This window comes from Brassica napus, chromosome A9, assembly GCF_020379485.1.
Source record: "Brassica napus cultivar Da-Ae chromosome A9, Da-Ae, whole genome shotgun sequence".
Classification (NCBI taxonomy): Eukaryota; Viridiplantae; Streptophyta; class Magnoliopsida; order Brassicales; family Brassicaceae; genus Brassica; species Brassica napus.
In genome coordinates, this window is record NC_063442.1 from 7772770 (window position 1) to 7787684 (window position 14915).

The 14915-nt window shown below is 36.0% G+C and overlaps 5 protein-coding genes across 6 annotated transcripts; 2 read left to right on the top strand and 3 right to left on the bottom strand.

Annotated features, from left to right (window-relative positions):
• Positions 1-1707: 1707 nt before the first annotated feature.
• Positions 1708-3586, bottom strand: LOC106450978 (replication factor C subunit 2). Its single transcript, XM_013892819.3, has 7 exons — positions 3334-3586; positions 2998-3104; positions 2828-2929; positions 2553-2748; positions 2317-2445; positions 2045-2239; positions 1708-1967 (listed from the first exon to the last, which is right to left on the bottom strand). Exons 1-7 carry the CDS (start codon positions 3496-3498, stop codon positions 1857-1859), a joined length of 1005 nt encoding a protein of 334 aa, XP_013748273.1. The 5' UTR covers positions 3499-3586; the 3' UTR covers positions 1708-1856.
• A 248-nt stretch (positions 3587-3834) lies between these two features.
• Positions 3835-5744, top strand: LOC106362995 (E3 ubiquitin-protein ligase At1g63170). Of its 2 annotated transcripts, none has more exons than XM_048739702.1 (5): positions 3835-4441; positions 4677-4796; positions 4872-5004; positions 5083-5259; positions 5342-5744. In XM_048739702.1, the coding sequence occupies exons 1-5, from the start codon at positions 4017-4019 to the stop codon at positions 5516-5518; spliced, it is 1032 nt and encodes a 343-aa protein (XP_048595659.1). In that variant the 5' UTR covers positions 3835-4016; the 3' UTR covers positions 5519-5744. The 2 variants fall into 2 exon arrangements, with proteins under 2 accessions (XP_048595659.1, XP_048595658.1); XM_048739701.1 differs by having other exon boundaries at positions 3847-4441; positions 5071-5259.
• Positions 5745-5819: 75 nt separating this feature from the next.
• LOC106450969 (bifunctional UDP-glucose 4-epimerase and UDP-xylose 4-epimerase 3) lies at positions 5820-8059 on the bottom strand. The gene is made up of 9 exons (XM_013892807.3): positions 7673-8059; positions 7440-7489; positions 7209-7344; positions 7010-7111; positions 6700-6927; positions 6521-6602; positions 6348-6430; positions 6177-6268; positions 5820-6029 (listed from the first exon to the last, which is right to left on the bottom strand). The coding sequence occupies exons 1-9, from the start codon at positions 7868-7870 to the stop codon at positions 5945-5947; spliced, it is 1056 nt and encodes a 351-aa protein (XP_013748261.1). The 5' UTR covers positions 7871-8059; the 3' UTR covers positions 5820-5944.
• Positions 8060-8572: 513 nt separating this feature from the next.
• Positions 8573-10579, bottom strand: LOC106362986. Its single transcript, XM_048739703.1, has 6 exons — positions 10506-10579; positions 9504-9649; positions 9265-9426; positions 8959-9148; positions 8838-8892; positions 8573-8759 (listed from the first exon to the last, which is right to left on the bottom strand). Exons 1-6 carry the CDS (start codon positions 10519-10521, stop codon positions 8750-8752), a joined length of 579 nt encoding a protein of 192 aa, XP_048595660.1. The 5' UTR covers positions 10522-10579; the 3' UTR covers positions 8573-8749.
• Positions 10580-12757: 2178 nt separating this feature from the next.
• On the top strand, positions 12758-14048 carry LOC106377737 (16 kDa phloem protein 2). Its single transcript, XM_013817989.3, has 5 exons — positions 12758-12915; positions 13274-13339; positions 13407-13533; positions 13637-13751; positions 13844-14048. Exons 1-5 carry the CDS (start codon positions 12849-12851, stop codon positions 13910-13912), a joined length of 444 nt encoding a protein of 147 aa, XP_013673443.1. The 5' UTR covers positions 12758-12848; the 3' UTR covers positions 13913-14048.
• Positions 14049-14915: the final 867 nt, after the last annotated feature.

The following is a 14915-nucleotide window of genomic DNA, read 5'->3' on the forward strand; positions in this document are numbered from 1 at the left end:
TATTTTTATTTAGATGATAAAATATTAAGGATTTCTTTCAAAATGATCTAAAATCACGTTATATATATAGGATGAATAAAACTTGTTTCATGTCAACGTATTGTCTAGGAAAAAAGGAATTACGACCTTTCTTATGGATCATTACGAGGATAAATTGGTAAGGTCCACGCGGTTTCAGGTCGATCAGAAAGGGATATGTCAGGGATATACGTTATAATTATCTAAATCGTGTAATAGTGAAAAATAAATCTACGGAATTTAATAGCTAAACTAATATGTGTGAGAAGCTGAGAAAATGAAATTGTAAATGATTTCCCAAGTTTATACTGATTATTATTATATAATTTTAGGGAATCAACATTTACATTAAGCCATTATGCAGTACCACAAAAATAGTGACCTTGATTTTTACAAAAGTAACAATCTAACTTTTTTTAAAGAGCGACCATCTGATTTAAACAAAGAAAGAGTGCATTATCAATTGTATAACTACAAGTCACTTAACTTATCATGTAAATAAAGAACGCATGACTTGTTATTCATTTTCCGTACATAAAATTATAATTGTGTAGTAGATTATTATACTAAAATAAACTAATGGCTGGTCTGTGTTCGCACGGGATTTTATCTTCATAAAGCATATTTTTTTGTTTAACATTTGTTTTGATTTTGAAGGTTTTGGTCATATATTATATGTGAACCACATTTTGTGATTGATCTTTTTTTTATTCAGTTTCAATATAGTTGCCGTAAACTAAAGTTAATAATAATAATATTAAGATTGTGTTATTTATCATGTTATTTTTTAGGCCAATTTAGGAGAATATACATAGATAGAATGGTAATTAGATAGATGGTTGTTTTTCAAAAGTATTTGCAGAATCTGCAGAGGGTGTGTGAAATTACAAATGACTCGACAACAAAGTTGGGGGTGGGCTGATTCTTTCATATCTCTGGATTCGGTGTATATTATTCTGACATAAGTGTGTCAGGCAAGATCATGCTGAGTGATAACCCAATATAAGGGGGAGATAACTTATTTTTTTCTTTTTTGCATTTTTAGAAAAGTTGTGAGGTATTATTTTTTGCATTTATATTGTTAATAGTATTAACTAGAGTTTGATCTGCGCGTCCGCAGAAGTAGATCCAGATTAATCACGTGTTAGCAGTTTACGTTTTCGGTCTACGTATAAGAGACTATGTGTCAGTCCCTTATTTTTGGTGATGCCGAAATGTTAATCACCACCAGACTACTTGTCCACGGTTCTTTCTCAACCGTGTCAAGCTGTCTAACTGTCCAACAAAACAATTAGTACAGGAAGAAAAAGTAGTTTAAATTGATAAGGACGAAGGAAAAATATTCAGAAGACAAAATGTTTACGCGGTGACGCATCGCGGAAGAGGAGAGGGAAGGTGGGGATCACCATCTCCCCACGGCTAGTTTTTTGTGTGCTCAAGGACTCAAGGTGAGAACAGCCTCCAAGAAAACCTTAATCATAACCACCATCCAAACACAACATCCTCCGCTGTTGTGATGAGTTCATTAGTTAGGATTGTTGTGAAGAGTTCATTAGTTGAAAGTATAAATCCAATTGACTGGTTTTAAATGAAATTTCATAAGATTTTAATACATCATAATTATTTTATTAATTCATCCAAGATTACATTTAAAAAAAAAATTGCGATACCACTTCTTGGGATCAGATATATTTCTTGGGACAAATTGCATTGCAATATCTCAATGGGTTGGAGGAAATGTTATTTAAAACTGTCAAACAACGAGAGTTAACCAACTCAGTTTAAACATACAAACCAGCCACCGATCCATTACTACTGATAAGTGGAATTTATCTGGCCTAAGCAGCTTTCGCTGTTTCACGAACAACGGCTAACTTAGCAAGAAGACCACATAGCTGGAGGTATGATCCAACTCCATCACATATTCTCATATGCGCAAAACCAGTTTCCTGAAGAACATATAATTGGTGTTAGACGAGTATGATGATGTTTTGAAATGTGAAGAAGAAATCAGATGTATACATACTTTCATGAACTCAAGTTTCAGATACTCAGCCATATCATAATTCTTTATTATACGGAAAAGTGTTGTGATAATGTCGGTAGGAGAGTAGCCTAGATCGTATAGCTGCTTCATGCCGTGACAAGCATCGTCAAACTTACTTTCCAGCACGTTGCGAACCATGTTCTTGACATGAAGCGGGTGAGGCTGGTCACAGACCTGAACAAAACAAAAAGAGAGGAGGAAATAAGTGAAGAGATGTATAATTTATGATCAGATAAGTGAACTAAGGGAACCTTGAAGACGTTTTCTTGATTGACAAAGCGAAACCCGCTGAATGTGGCTTGCAAATTGTTCAGAGCTTGCCTCATATCACCATCAGCTGTGAAGATTATCGCCTCAAGGCCTTCAGGTACATAAGGAACCTTGAGAGATTGAGAAACACAAGCAATTAGAAAATGCAAAACAGGGAATATGATTCAGAGTATTAAAACTTGAACAAGGAAAGAAAAGTGGAAGAATCCATCCATACATTCTCAGCTTGAACCACGACCATGAGACGGCCAAGTATCTCCTGATCAGATAACCTAGAGAATCGAACAAGGGCGCATCTACTCTGGATAGGCTCAATAATCTTGCCAGAGGTGTTACAAGCAAGTGCAAAACGGGTAGAGTTTGAGTAGATCTCAATCGTTCTCCTCAAGGCTTGCTGTGCTCCAGATGTCATGCTGATATATCACAATGAATCAAGTTAAAAGTTGCCTGTTACAATTCACAAAAGACTCAAGTCAAAAAAGCCACACGAACCTGTCAGCTTCATCAAGAATGACAACCTTATGACGCCCCGGAGGAAGTGTGACTTTCTTCTGCGCAAACATCTTAATCTTGTTCCTAACAACATCGATACCCCTGCACCATAACAAACAAAGAAAATGAGGAAACAACAAACGAAGATGGAGAAAACAAACATCACATACCTATCATCGGAAGCATTCAATTCCAGAACAGCCTCTCTATAATTAGGGCCGAGAAGCTCGTGCGCAAGAGCCAAAATGCTAGTGGTCTTACCCGTTCCAGGAGGACCCTGTGGATATCAAACAAACAACACAAAGCACATATCAGAACCAAGTCCTTAATATTCCAGTGAACACTAAAATTAGCAAGCCTTCAATACATGATTCAAAACCCTAAAAGACCAATCTTTACCCTAAAAATCTACCAAAATCCTCATAAGAGACAAACCCAATTCTCTTAAGGAGTTTCTCATCAATCCTAGCGGTCGAAATTGAAAGATTAAGAAGAGAGAATCTCACGGCGAGGATAAGATTGGGCATGTTGCCGTCGCGAGCGATGACTTGGAGCCTTGAGACTGCATCTTCGTTTCCGACGATGTCCACCACTTTGCTCGGCCTGTATTTCTCCACCCACGGGATCTCGTAACCGCCGCCGCCGGAAGATGTTGAAGACGAAGACGCCATTTTCAGATCTCCACCGATGAGATTTGGGGGTTTTCTGGTTTGGAGGGAAAAATTGCTCCAAGGGTTTTAGTTTACGGCGGGGGGGAGATAAATTTGCATTAAAGGGCCTACAAAATGATAAGAATTCGATTTCTGGATCATATTATATAAATTATCAGAAATATCCCCAAAAATAACTCGATACTTAAAGATATCATCCCCGCTTATTTGTCATTTTTCATTAAACGACTCGTGAAAAATAGAAAAATACATACATGCCCCCGCATTTTTGTTTGGCTGTCGTTTAAGCTAGCGTTTAAGGAGGAAGACATAAAATATTAAAATGATTTTTTTTATATTCAATTCAGACATCAATCACGTGTTTCCCATTTATTCGTTTCATCTTGTTTCTCTGTTCGAATCGAAACACCCTAGATACTCCGGTTTTGTCTCTGAGATTGTAATTTCTCCATCGTTATGACATAACTCAACACCAATTTCGACGAATCGAGATCAATTTTCTCAAAAAATAAAAAAAAATGCCAATAGAGACTACAGAGAACGACGATGCGAGGCCTTTGATTTTAACCGGAGGTGGAAGGTCGTCGGTGAGGAGACAAGGGCTGAGAGAAGCGGCGAGGCTACTCAGACATGCAAGCAGCGGGAGGAGGAGGATGACGACGATGATGAGAGAGCCGTCGATGCTGGTCCGCGAATCAGCGGCGGAGCAGCTCGAGGAGAGGCAAAGCGATTGGGCGTACTCGAAGCCCGTGGTGGTTCTTGATTTCGTTTGGAACCTCGCCTTCATCGCCGTTGCTGCAGCTGTTCTTGGGCTTAGCAGCGATGAGAAGCCCAATACGCCGCTTAGGGTTTGGACCGTTGGGTATGGGTTGCAATGTGTGGTGCATATGGTCTGTGTTTGTGTTGAGTATCGTAGGAGGAGTAATAGGAGTCCGAGCAAAAGGTATGTTCTTTATGCACATCAAGTGTTTGGGATAATGCCAAGAGATTTTGGGGCTGGGAGTGACTTCTTAAAAATATATATATATTTAATACATTTTGAGTTTTTTCTTACAAATTTGGGGATTTATGTTTATGTAATTTTCTTTTAAAAACTTGGGCCCTAGGTGAATGTTTCAACCGGCTTTGCCTATTGATAATGTGATGTGATAGTATTTGTGTAACCATTTTAAATGCAGTTTTACTAAGCATCTAGAGTCTGCAAATACAATGTTCTCATTTATATGGTGGATCATTGGATTCTACTGGGTATCTTCTGGTGGACAAGAGCTAGCACAAGGGTCACCTCAGCTTTACTGGTTTGTTTGTTTTCCTTCCTTCCCTTATTGTGTGTCAGTTGTTTGAATAAAATCGTTTTTAAAAAAAAATTGTAGGTTGTGTATAGTCTTTCTTGGTTTCGATGTGTTCTTTGTGGTTTTATGCATTGCACTGGCTTGTGTGATCGGCATTGCTGTTTGCTGCTGCTTGCCTTGCATCATTGCGGTTCTATATGCAGTGGCCGAACAGGTAACTTGTTTTCCCAATTTGTAACTCCAAGAAAGTTGATTTTTATGTACATATAATGGAAATCAGTTGAAAATGCAGGAAGGAGCTTCTAAAGAAGACATTGACCAACTTACCAAATTCAAATTCCGAAAGGTTGGTGAGTCTGAGAAACATACTGTCGATGAAGAAGAACAAGCAAAAGGAGATTCAGGAGGAGTGATGACTGAATGTGGTACAGATTCACCCCTCCAACATACTCTTCCTCATGAGGATGCAGTAAGTAACACAAAATGATAATTTCCTTTTTTTCTATTAGTAACCTGCATTTTGATTTTGACAAATGAGTGTGAATCTACAGGAATGCTGCATTTGTCTTTCAGCTTATGCAGACGAGACAGAGCTACGAGAACTACCTTGTGGCCACCATTTCCATTGCAGTTGTGTGGACAAATGGCTTTACATAAACGCTACTTGTCCTCTCTGCAAATACAACATCCTCAAGAATAGCAACTATGAAGATGGAGAGGAAGTCTAGCGCGTAAGAAGAAACAAACTTGCAAATATGCGGATCTGTAGTTAACAGCGAGGAACCCATGAAAGAAAAAAAGGTTCAACAGTTGATCAAGTTGTAGTTTTGTATTTGCTTGTTGACTACTTGTGATATTTAATACACAGTTTAGTTAAATCTTGTTGTGATATTGCTTGTTGATTTGTTGTGATATGTAATACAGTTCAGTTCTGTTAACATCTTTTGGTTTTTACTTGCTTAACAAGACAACATTTTGTTTCTCTGTTTTAAATAAATGTTGTAATGATTAGTTGATAATTTGAAATCGTACAGTTTAAAGTAGATTCTTATTAACCAGAAGAAGAATGCTCAATACAATTCTTATTGTTTTTCTTTATGTTGAGTGACGAAAGAAAAAAAAAAGGAAAAGCTTTAAGAGAAAGAGGAAGAAGGTCAAGGCTTTTCATGGAAACCCCATGGGTTGTTGTTTGCCCAGTTCCACTGATCTCTGCACATCTCATCCACTCCATATTTTGCCCTAATTCACAAAGAATCAGTCCCCCTTATTCAACAGAAAGTATACTTTTATGTATATTCATGAGCATAGAGTGAACATATGTTCTTTCTTGTTATGCAAGCAAGGTTGTATGTTGTATATGATGAAATGGTAAAATCAACGACTTACTTCCATCCGAGTTCTTTCTCAGCTCTCTCAGTTGAAGCATACACAGCTGTTGCATCTCCAGCTCTTCTTGGACATAACTTCATTGGGATTTTCTGCAAATCAAATGTTTGTTTATAGCATTTTTCCACAGCAAATCTTCCATCTCACTAAAAAAGAAGATTGAAATTTCACCTTGCCAGAAGCTTTTTCGAAAGCAGAAACCATTTCCAAGACAGAAGTTCCTTGACCAGTCCCAAGATTATAAGCAGTACAACCTAAAATTAATATGTAACACCACTACATTAAAAACATTCTCAAAATCCTAATCCATCAAACTAAAACCTTCAAACAGTTAAATGTTTTACCAATCTTTGGATCAGTAAACAACTTGTTCAATGCAGCCACATGTCCATCTGCTAAATCCATCACATGAATGTAGTCTCTGACCTGCAAGAAATATGTATGTTATAGTTCATCAATCTATCGTCAGAGAATCCAAACAAATTTTTTCTACAAAAAAAACAGTAATTAATAGATATTGTACCGCGCTACCATCCGGTGTAGGATAGTCATGTCCAAACACATTGAGCTCAGGTAATCTTCCAACAGCAACTTGCTGGATATAAGGCATGAGATTGTTTGGTATGCCCTTTGGATCTTCTCCGATCCTTCCGCTCTCGTGAGCTCCAACAGGATTGAAGTACCTCAGAAGAATTATCCTCCATTCTGGCTCTGCCGCCTGAATGTCTCTAGCTATCTCTTCAAGATACAGCTGCACAAAAATGAAATTAAAGATAATTTTCAAAATCTATGTCACAAATGAGATAACTTCCAAGATTATGTGATCTTAGTACCTTAGTGCGACCATAAGGATTCATAGCCTCTAACTCAAAGTCTTCCACACAAGGGACTACTTCTGGTTGGCCATAAACTGTTGCAGACGACGAGAACACCATCTGCATAGATATATTCAAGCATCACAAAAAAATTGTAAGCCTATCAAATGTGAATCAATTTAATTATGTAACTAAAAAATGAAAGTTTCTAGCTAACCATTTTGCAGTTGTACTTTGCCATGGTCTCATAGAGATTGATAGTTCCAACTAAGTTGTTATCAAAGTAACGACGAGGGTTTGCTACACTTTCACCCACAGCTTTAAGACCAGCAAAGTGAATCACAGCATCAAATCTGTTTTACCACACAGAAGAAGAATCATAATATTAGACAAATATCATTCCACCTGAATTAAAAAATATTCATAAATGTTGAGTCTCAAACATTACCTCTGATTGGAAAAGAGTTTCTCTATATCTCCTTTGTTTCTCAAATCACCCTGCAATGAATCAAGACTCCTATAAATTAATCTTCAACTTTTCTTGGAGATCAAGCAAACAGAAAAATGCAGAATTTAGGATATTACATTGATTTATTTATTTCTATTTAAGTATACTGAAAGATCATTGAAGAATCTCAGTTCTTTAAATGAAAGTTTTTTTTTTTAAAAATGGGTACTGACCAGATTGAATTCAAGCTTGGAAGAGAGATCAGGACCAACAAGCTCACGAACCCTATGAACAGCTTCATGGACAGAGTTATCAAGATTGTCGATGATGGAAACCTTGAAGCCCTGATTCAAAAGCTGAACCACAGTGTGCGTTCCAATGAACCCAGCACCACCTGTCACCAAAATGCACTGCTCCACAGAAGAACCCATTTGATCTTTTCAGCAAATCAAGGGGAGAGAGAGAGAGAGAGTCTTTTTATTGATGTGTTGGATTCTTGTGAGTAGAGATAAGAACGTTGCCGTGAACGAAATAAAGGAAGAGGTTAATGAGATGGAGAGATCTCTTTTTGATGGTTTCTTTGATGTAGGAATTGAACTCGTGAAGGTTTGTTATATAAGTGACGGGGAAAATGATACACTTTACACCTTTTTGACCAAAAAAAGATTTTGTTTGAATAACAAAAAAAGGATATTCATTTGCCTGTTCTTAATCTATTTTTGGATTAATGGATAACGAAAGACCAAATCCACGAGGATTAGAGTTGGAGGGGTAAACGGGTAGTTTAGTGTCTCTGAATTTAGTTTTCTACTTTTAGATAATTAAGGATTTTTAAATAAAAGATTTACATAGTTTTGTTTTTGAAAAAAAAATGATTAGATGGTTGAGACGAAATTATAAGGGTTATCCACATATATGCGCCATAATTTTAGTTTCTACCTAGTCATAGTTCCAATTGAACAGATTCATCGCAACATAGTGTAACAATCAAAACAAATGCTTAATGGAATTTAGAAAAGAACAAATTTTAAATCTTTTAATAGATAACAAAAAAAATTGAAAAGATGAAATACTTTTGGTGAAAAGTTTAATTCAGTAATATATCACATATGTTTGTGTTTTGATGGATGATAGATAGAACCATTCCAATATTAATTGATAGGAAAACAAGAACTATTATTTTATTTTTTTTGTCACAAGGAAAACAAGAACTAAAGTAACAAATTTAGAACGTATAAGGATAAGGAAACATGAGAGCCCACTCAGGTCTCGCTACTCACTACTTGTAGGCTTGTAGCATATAAAAGCTTCTACTCCAATCTGTGGAACGGGATAAAATCAATCAGTGGAGAATCTAAGATCAAAGTAAAGACCCTTGTAGATAGATATTCCAGTTACCTTTGTTTCTTGAAACCTTTCTCGACATCTGTCTTGGCATTCCCAAAGTATTCCACTGTCAAAACAATCCAAAATTCTCAGGAAACAGCCGACAAACAAATATATAAAGAAGTTAACAAACCTCCAGCATTGGGTTTGGGCCTGCAGAAGACGTACTCAGTGAAGGTATCGTTGAGGTACCGTACCCTTGCTTGGAAGGGTTTGATCTCGCTATCATAAGGATCAATAACTTCAAATGTTATTAGAAACATAAGCCCCGCAGAGAAGTGAAAATTGGATTTAACAACCCTGACAAACTCGAATTTTCTCTTCTGTTTTGAAGAGAAAAAAAAAACATTTATAAACAATAAGCACATCGATGTTCTGTTTTAAAAACACAAAAAACATTCATAAACATTTTTGAAAAACGAATTTGAAAGTATTTTACCTCGTTTAAATTGTAGTCCTCAAGAGATTTCTGAGAGAGCCTTTTAAGAAAATCCTCAGTGGTTTCAGGCTCGTCCCCGAATTCACCAAATTCCCCATCATCGAGATAAGCACGATGGTAGTTGAAAACGCAGCGAAAGTGGTCGAAGTCGATATCAAAACCCTGTGAATGTGTCACACACACGATCTATTAAGCCCTCAATTTTACAAGCATATATAATCAAAATATCACACACATACATCGCTCTGGTTGACTTCTTCGCGCATTCTATCAAGTTCTTCCTGTGCCGTAAACTTAGCCTTTTCAGGATCGTACACAGGTCGCTCATAGTCAGGATCCTCAGGTTTCCACAGCAAAAACGCAGGTTCCACCCACTTACTCCACCCTAAGACATGTTTTTTTTTTTTTTTTTTTGACAGCAAAGAATTTACAGACTCATGTTGACTCTGTAAACCAAATCGGTAACTCCGCATCCATGTGAACGACAAAGGACGATTGTTTCCTAGCACTGCGTGCTAGACTATCCGCCCGAAGATTCGCTGTCCGAGGTACATGAACGATATCTGAGTTGAGGAAACTTCCTTTGAGAAACTGTATGTCTTCCAAATAGCTTTCGAATGCTGGCCATTCTTCTGGTTCCGAAACCATCTTCACCAATTGAGAACAATCCGTTGCAAACGTTACCTGAAACTGTCTTAAATTCTTCATACATTCCATTGCCCAAATCAACGCCTCTATCTCCGAATGAAGGGGTGAAAGACATGCCCTTACATTCCTTGCCCCTAGCAGCCCATCAAACCCTGGTAAAGTACTATACCAGCCTTGTCCTGAGAATGTATCCTCATCCTTCCATGAACCATCTAGGAAACACCATCGACCTTGTGTCACTAGGGGAACATTGGTCTGTACCGAGAGCCCTCTCGTTGGGTCATTTCCCACCTGTGCTTCTGCCCAAAGTGATGATTCTATTTCAGCTAATTGAAGAGTATCCCTCGGATCAATATCCAAATTACTGAAAACTTTGTTATTTCGAGCTTTCCAAATATACCATAAAATCCATGCAAACTGATGATCATCCATCTTTGGCCGGACTCTCCAAAATAGATGATCCATATTAGCAAACAATGAAGAAATAGGAAAAAAATTCGGAGCTGACGGAATCTTGGATAATGCCCACACTTGGCGTGCCGGAGGTAGTAAATTATAAACACGAGATGTGATATACAAATTTTGAAACATACCTTCGAATTCACCCATCTTACCTTCAAGAACCCTAATTTTAGATGCGACTTTAAAAAATAACTATATCCGAGCGGGATTGTTTAGTTGTAAATTTTGTGTAACTATAATTTTAGTTTTATATAATGTATAAATTTTTATATACCTTTTTGTTTATTTATTTTGTAATGCGGTAATCTATTTATCTCATTCGTTTCACATTAGTTTTATTTTTAATGTTGTAAACTTGAAATAAACTCATATTTTTAATCTGTTTCTCATTAATAAAATTTTATTTTAATTTTTAATAAACATAAGTTAATATATAACATATCTTTTATTTTGATAGAAAAAATTTCATATTTAATTGAATAATCTGAAAATTTTACCATCATCAAATCGATGAACTTAAATTCTTTTGTATATAATTATTTAACTTGTTATAATTTATAAAATAATTAGTATTATATAAACTAACTATATTTATTATGTAGTTTAGTTTGTTGTATTTACTGAAATTATATATATAATATCATATAGTTTTATATACAAATATTGAATTTTTAAATATGTCACAAAATTTTAGTGACATAACCCACATTGTATCACGTTGAAATATTGTTAATTTTTAACAATTTTTGGATCCATATCGTTAGTCATGGGCTACCCAAAAACCTAACCGAATCAGAAAAATCAAAACCAAACTAAATCAGAGTAAAATTATAAAAAAACGAATGGTTCCTATTTTATAACTCAAATTTTGAAATCAAACTAAAAACCTAACATGTACCGATTATTCAAAATATAATTAAAATATTAATTATTTTTAATTTCCATAAATAAAAAATATTCAAAAACTTGAACTATCCAAATTATTTAAATATTTGTTTTTAATTTTTCGGGTCTAACTCGAGTTCCTGGGGGAGAGGGGAGTTAAACCCAAATGAATAAAACTTTTCATATATCTATGTTACATTAATTCTAAATAGTTTTTCAATGCATAATATCCAGGGACGATCGCCAATAAAGTCGGCAGACAATAATTTTGTAAATATTGTCTCGATATTGTTCCTGAGTGTGGTCTTAGTGGTGCTCGTCCGTTTGACAAACTAATGGAACAAAATTATCGTCTTGCGACTTTATTGTCCTTCTCGGATATTCACCGGCCTCATGAAAGACGATGAAATGAGATAGAGTTTCACTTTTTCCGCTAAAGCAGAAAATATTAATGACACTTGCAGTTTAAGAATATCTATGGATAAAAGGGCTTCTTGCATCTCTTGGAGTAAGTAATGATACTCTTACGAAGATCATCTGTAACAAAAAAAAAATTGCTATGTATATAGCATCCGATCCAATTTGCCATGAATGAACAAAACATATTTTAAAATATTTTAATTTTATACGATATGAATCATTTGCTGCAACTTTGCGACTTCTCATGTCATTACAACTGAACATCATGCTGATCTTCTCGCTAAAGTAGTCGACGTCAACGATTTGCATATCTATTTTACAAGTTAGCGTTTGTGATCATCACATTCTAACTTAAAAAGGAGCACTATATTATATACAAATATAGACTTAATCATAGGTTAGGTTTATAAGAATTATTTTCTTTCGTTTTCTCATGGGGTTTAAACTAAAACCTCTGTACTATATATCATGTTGGGTACTCAGGGCTGGTCCTGAGATTTTGAGAGCATGTATGTAAAAATTTTTTTACAAATTTGAAAATCTATTTGTATATAATTTCTTTTCAGAAACTTTGGGGGTCTGTTGCCAATATTTTCACCTAGCTATAGTGGATACTGATCAGTAAAAGAAAACATCTCTTCTCTCAACTTTAACAATATTCCCAACCAGGACGATTTAGTCTGGTGGTGAACGGCTTGCGGCTGCAAGTACGGCCTCCGGGTTCGATTCACACTGGTCACCAGGGAATTTACATACGGATTTGCTCTGGTATCCGAGACCGAAGACTGTAGCATGGCCATGACCCATCTTCAGGTGTGCGTCCGCACCGCTAAAAAGTTCGGTCTCTAGTCTGGACCATCACAGTGGGACCAGAATATTCGGTTATCAAGAAAAAGAAACAATATTCTCTGTTCTCAATTCAAGTCCAAGTTTTTCATTAAACAGGAAATGAAAGTAAAAAAATAAGCTGGCACACAGTGCGTCAGATACTCAGATACACGCGCTCACGTGCAGGAAAACGATCTCTAGAATTGAAAAGGACAGATTTATTAAAAATCCAACCAATCAGACAAAAGCCTCAACACCTCTCTATTGGGATCTGAATCTTTACTTTCTCTGAGATTCTTTTGTAAGAAAAAAGATCATAAGACAGAAGAAGAAGAAGAAAAATGCCGCATGGAACGCTTGAAGTTGTTCTTGTCAGTGCCAAAGGTCTTGAGGATTCTGATTTTCTGAGTAAGCTGTCGTGTAATCTCTTTCTTTTCTGATGTTGATTGGTTTTGTCTCAGACGTGTTTAAATTGCCAATGTGTATGTTCACGTGTTTAAATGTTTCGACCTTTTTGGGATCAAAGATTTAATATTGTGAAACGGTTAGTCCTACTCTGATATTCCAATGAATCGGATTTTTATGGATCTGTTTTATGAAACTTCGATAAAAAGATTCACATTCCTACTTGAGATATATATAAATCTTGATCTATAGTCTAATTGATGGTTATGGACATGTAAATCTGTTTTTTTTTGTAAAGAAGATTATGATCAAAGATGGGTTGCATCTTTTTTTGACTGACTCGTGCTGGCTTAAAAAACAGATAGCATGGATCCTTATGTGCTCCTCACTTGCCGGACTCAAGATCAGAAGAGCAATGTTGCCTCAGGTCAGTTCTCTTAATCAGATCCTTTGTGTTTCAAGATTTAAAAATAAATGAATCTTGTTTTTGTCAGGACAAGGCACAACTCCGGAATGGAATGAGACATTTATATTCAATGTCTCTGAAGGAACTACAGAGTTAAAAGCCAAAATATTTGACACAGATGTTGGCACAGAGGATGATCCCCTTGGTGAAGCAACGTAAGATCTTCTAACAATATTAACCATGATCAAATTAAATAAGTTATTTGGTTTTAGAATCTAATCAAAGCAGTAAAATGAAGTTTTTTTGAAAACAATGCAGTATTCCATTGGAGGCGGTTTTCCTGGAAGGAGATATCCCACCAGCTGCATACAATGTCGTGAAGGATGAGGAGTTCAAAGGCGAGATCTGGATCGCACTATCCTTCAAACCTTCGGTATTAACAATCAAATGATGTCTTTGCATCGTCTTGGTTTGCTTTTTAAAGAATAAGTCTGGATGCTGAAGAACAATGTGATTGTTTGTTAGGAAAACCGAAGCAGGGGTTTCGAAGAGGAGTCTTATGGAGGCTGGAAAAACTCTGAAGCTTCTTACTAAAGAGGAAGAACAGTAAATGTGTGTTGCTCTTTAATTTATTGAGTCTTGGGAATAAAATGTTGAGCTTCCCCTCTTGGAAAGGATTTTGTTAAGACCGTTTCTTCTTATTAATATTATTGTTCTGTTCGGTTTGAAATTCAAAACTCTTGAGAATTTGATTCTTTTGTCAAGAATTTGTTTCAGTCTTTTTTTTTTCTTTGGTAATCAATTTGTTTCAGTCTTGTTTTGGTATTTAAGAAAATATTATACAATTCTAGTTTTATGATCATAACTTCATAAGTTACGCAGTTATTAGGCACATACATAGAACTACTACATATACTAGTTCTTTCTTATATTAAGAGCTTGTGGAAGTCTCTTTAGTTTCCTGCAACTGTCTGCTGCATAGTAGCAACCACGGAAACGCAACATGGTAAGCTTGATATGTTTGACAAACTAGCATGGCAATGGCAGATGCTTATTATAATGATCCATAATCAAAATCTTCTAAATACATCCCTCATCTGTACTATACTAAAAGCAACATATAAAGAGCAGAGAAGCTGTCCACGTCAGATTTTTAATTCTGACCAATCAGAGACAGATTTTATGACACATCAAATCGATCTTAATCGGATTTTTTTATTCTTGATCCGTGAATGAGATTTGGCCCATAAGCCCAATCGTTTAGAAAAGAAGAGTAGGCAAGAGACAAACAATGACACATGTCTCTTTATAAATCTCTACGTTTTCGTTTACAAAAATGAAACCATCAAATTGGGTCAGAGAAACATATAAACCAACCTTTGTTATTTTCTTTCCAGCCCAATTTTGACCCACCCGACTCTTCTAACCTTTTGTCTTCTCCGTTGCCCTATTTTACACAGCAGATGTGTAAACGTCTGTATAATTACTGTAATCCTCATTGAAATATGTCATTAAGCTTCTCCCACTACGTAGAGTTTAATTATCCTTTCTCACCACCGCTTCGAAAACCCCTAATGTTTGATACTATAAATAAGTG

Bases quoted from the DNA above. Each gene is read 5' to 3' on its own strand.
- LOC106450969 (XM_013892807.3), bottom strand. From the start codon at position 7,870: ATGGGTTCTTCTGTGGAGCAGTGCATTTTGGTGACAGGTGGTGCTGGG. The intron at 7,112-7,208 runs GTTAGCTAGAAA...ATATCTATGCAG, and splicing joins CAAAGTACAACTGCAAAATG to ATGGTGTTCTCGTCGTCTGC. The intron at 6,269-6,347 runs GTGAAATTTCAA...TTTGATTTGCAG, and splicing joins TCGAAAAAGCTTCTGGCAAG to AAAATCCCAATGAAGTTATG.
- LOC106362995 (XM_048739701.1), top strand. From the start codon at position 4,017: ATGCCAATAGAGACTACAGAGAACGACGATGCGAGGCCTTTGATTTTA. The intron at 4,797-4,871 runs GTTTGTTTGTTT...AAAAAATTGTAG, and splicing joins GGGTCACCTCAGCTTTACTG to GTTGTGTATAGTCTTTCTTG. The intron at 5,260-5,341 runs GTAAGTAACACA...GTGAATCTACAG, and splicing joins CTCTTCCTCATGAGGATGCA to GAATGCTGCATTTGTCTTTC.
- LOC106362986 (XM_048739703.1), bottom strand. The intron at 9,427-9,503 runs GTATGTGTGTGA...ACACATTCACAG, and splicing joins AAGAAGTCAACCAGAGCGAT to GGTTTTGATATCGACTTCGA. The intron at 8,893-8,958 runs GTTTGTTAACTT...TTGTTTTGACAG, and splicing joins GCCCAAACCCAATGCTGGAG to TGGAATACTTTGGGAATGCC.
- LOC106377737 (XM_013817989.3), top strand. From the start codon at position 12,849: ATGCCGCATGGAACGCTTGAAGTTGTTCTTGTCAGTGCCAAAGGTCTT. The intron at 13,534-13,636 runs GTAAGATCTTCT...AAAACAATGCAG, and splicing joins GATCCCCTTGGTGAAGCAAC to TATTCCATTGGAGGCGGTTT. The intron at 13,752-13,843 runs GTATTAACAATC...ATTGTTTGTTAG, and splicing joins CACTATCCTTCAAACCTTCG to GAAAACCGAAGCAGGGGTTT.
- LOC106450978 (XM_013892819.3), bottom strand. From the start codon at position 3,498: ATGGCGTCTTCGTCTTCAACATCTTCCGGCGGCGGCGGTTACGAGATC. The intron at 2,749-2,827 runs GTTCGTGTGGCT...GTGATATATCAG, and splicing joins ATTCTTGATGAAGCTGACAG to CATGACATCTGGAGCACAGC. The intron at 2,240-2,316 runs GTTCCCTTAGTT...TGTTTTGTTCAG, and splicing joins ATCAAGAAAACGTCTTCAAG to GTCTGTGACCAGCCTCACCC.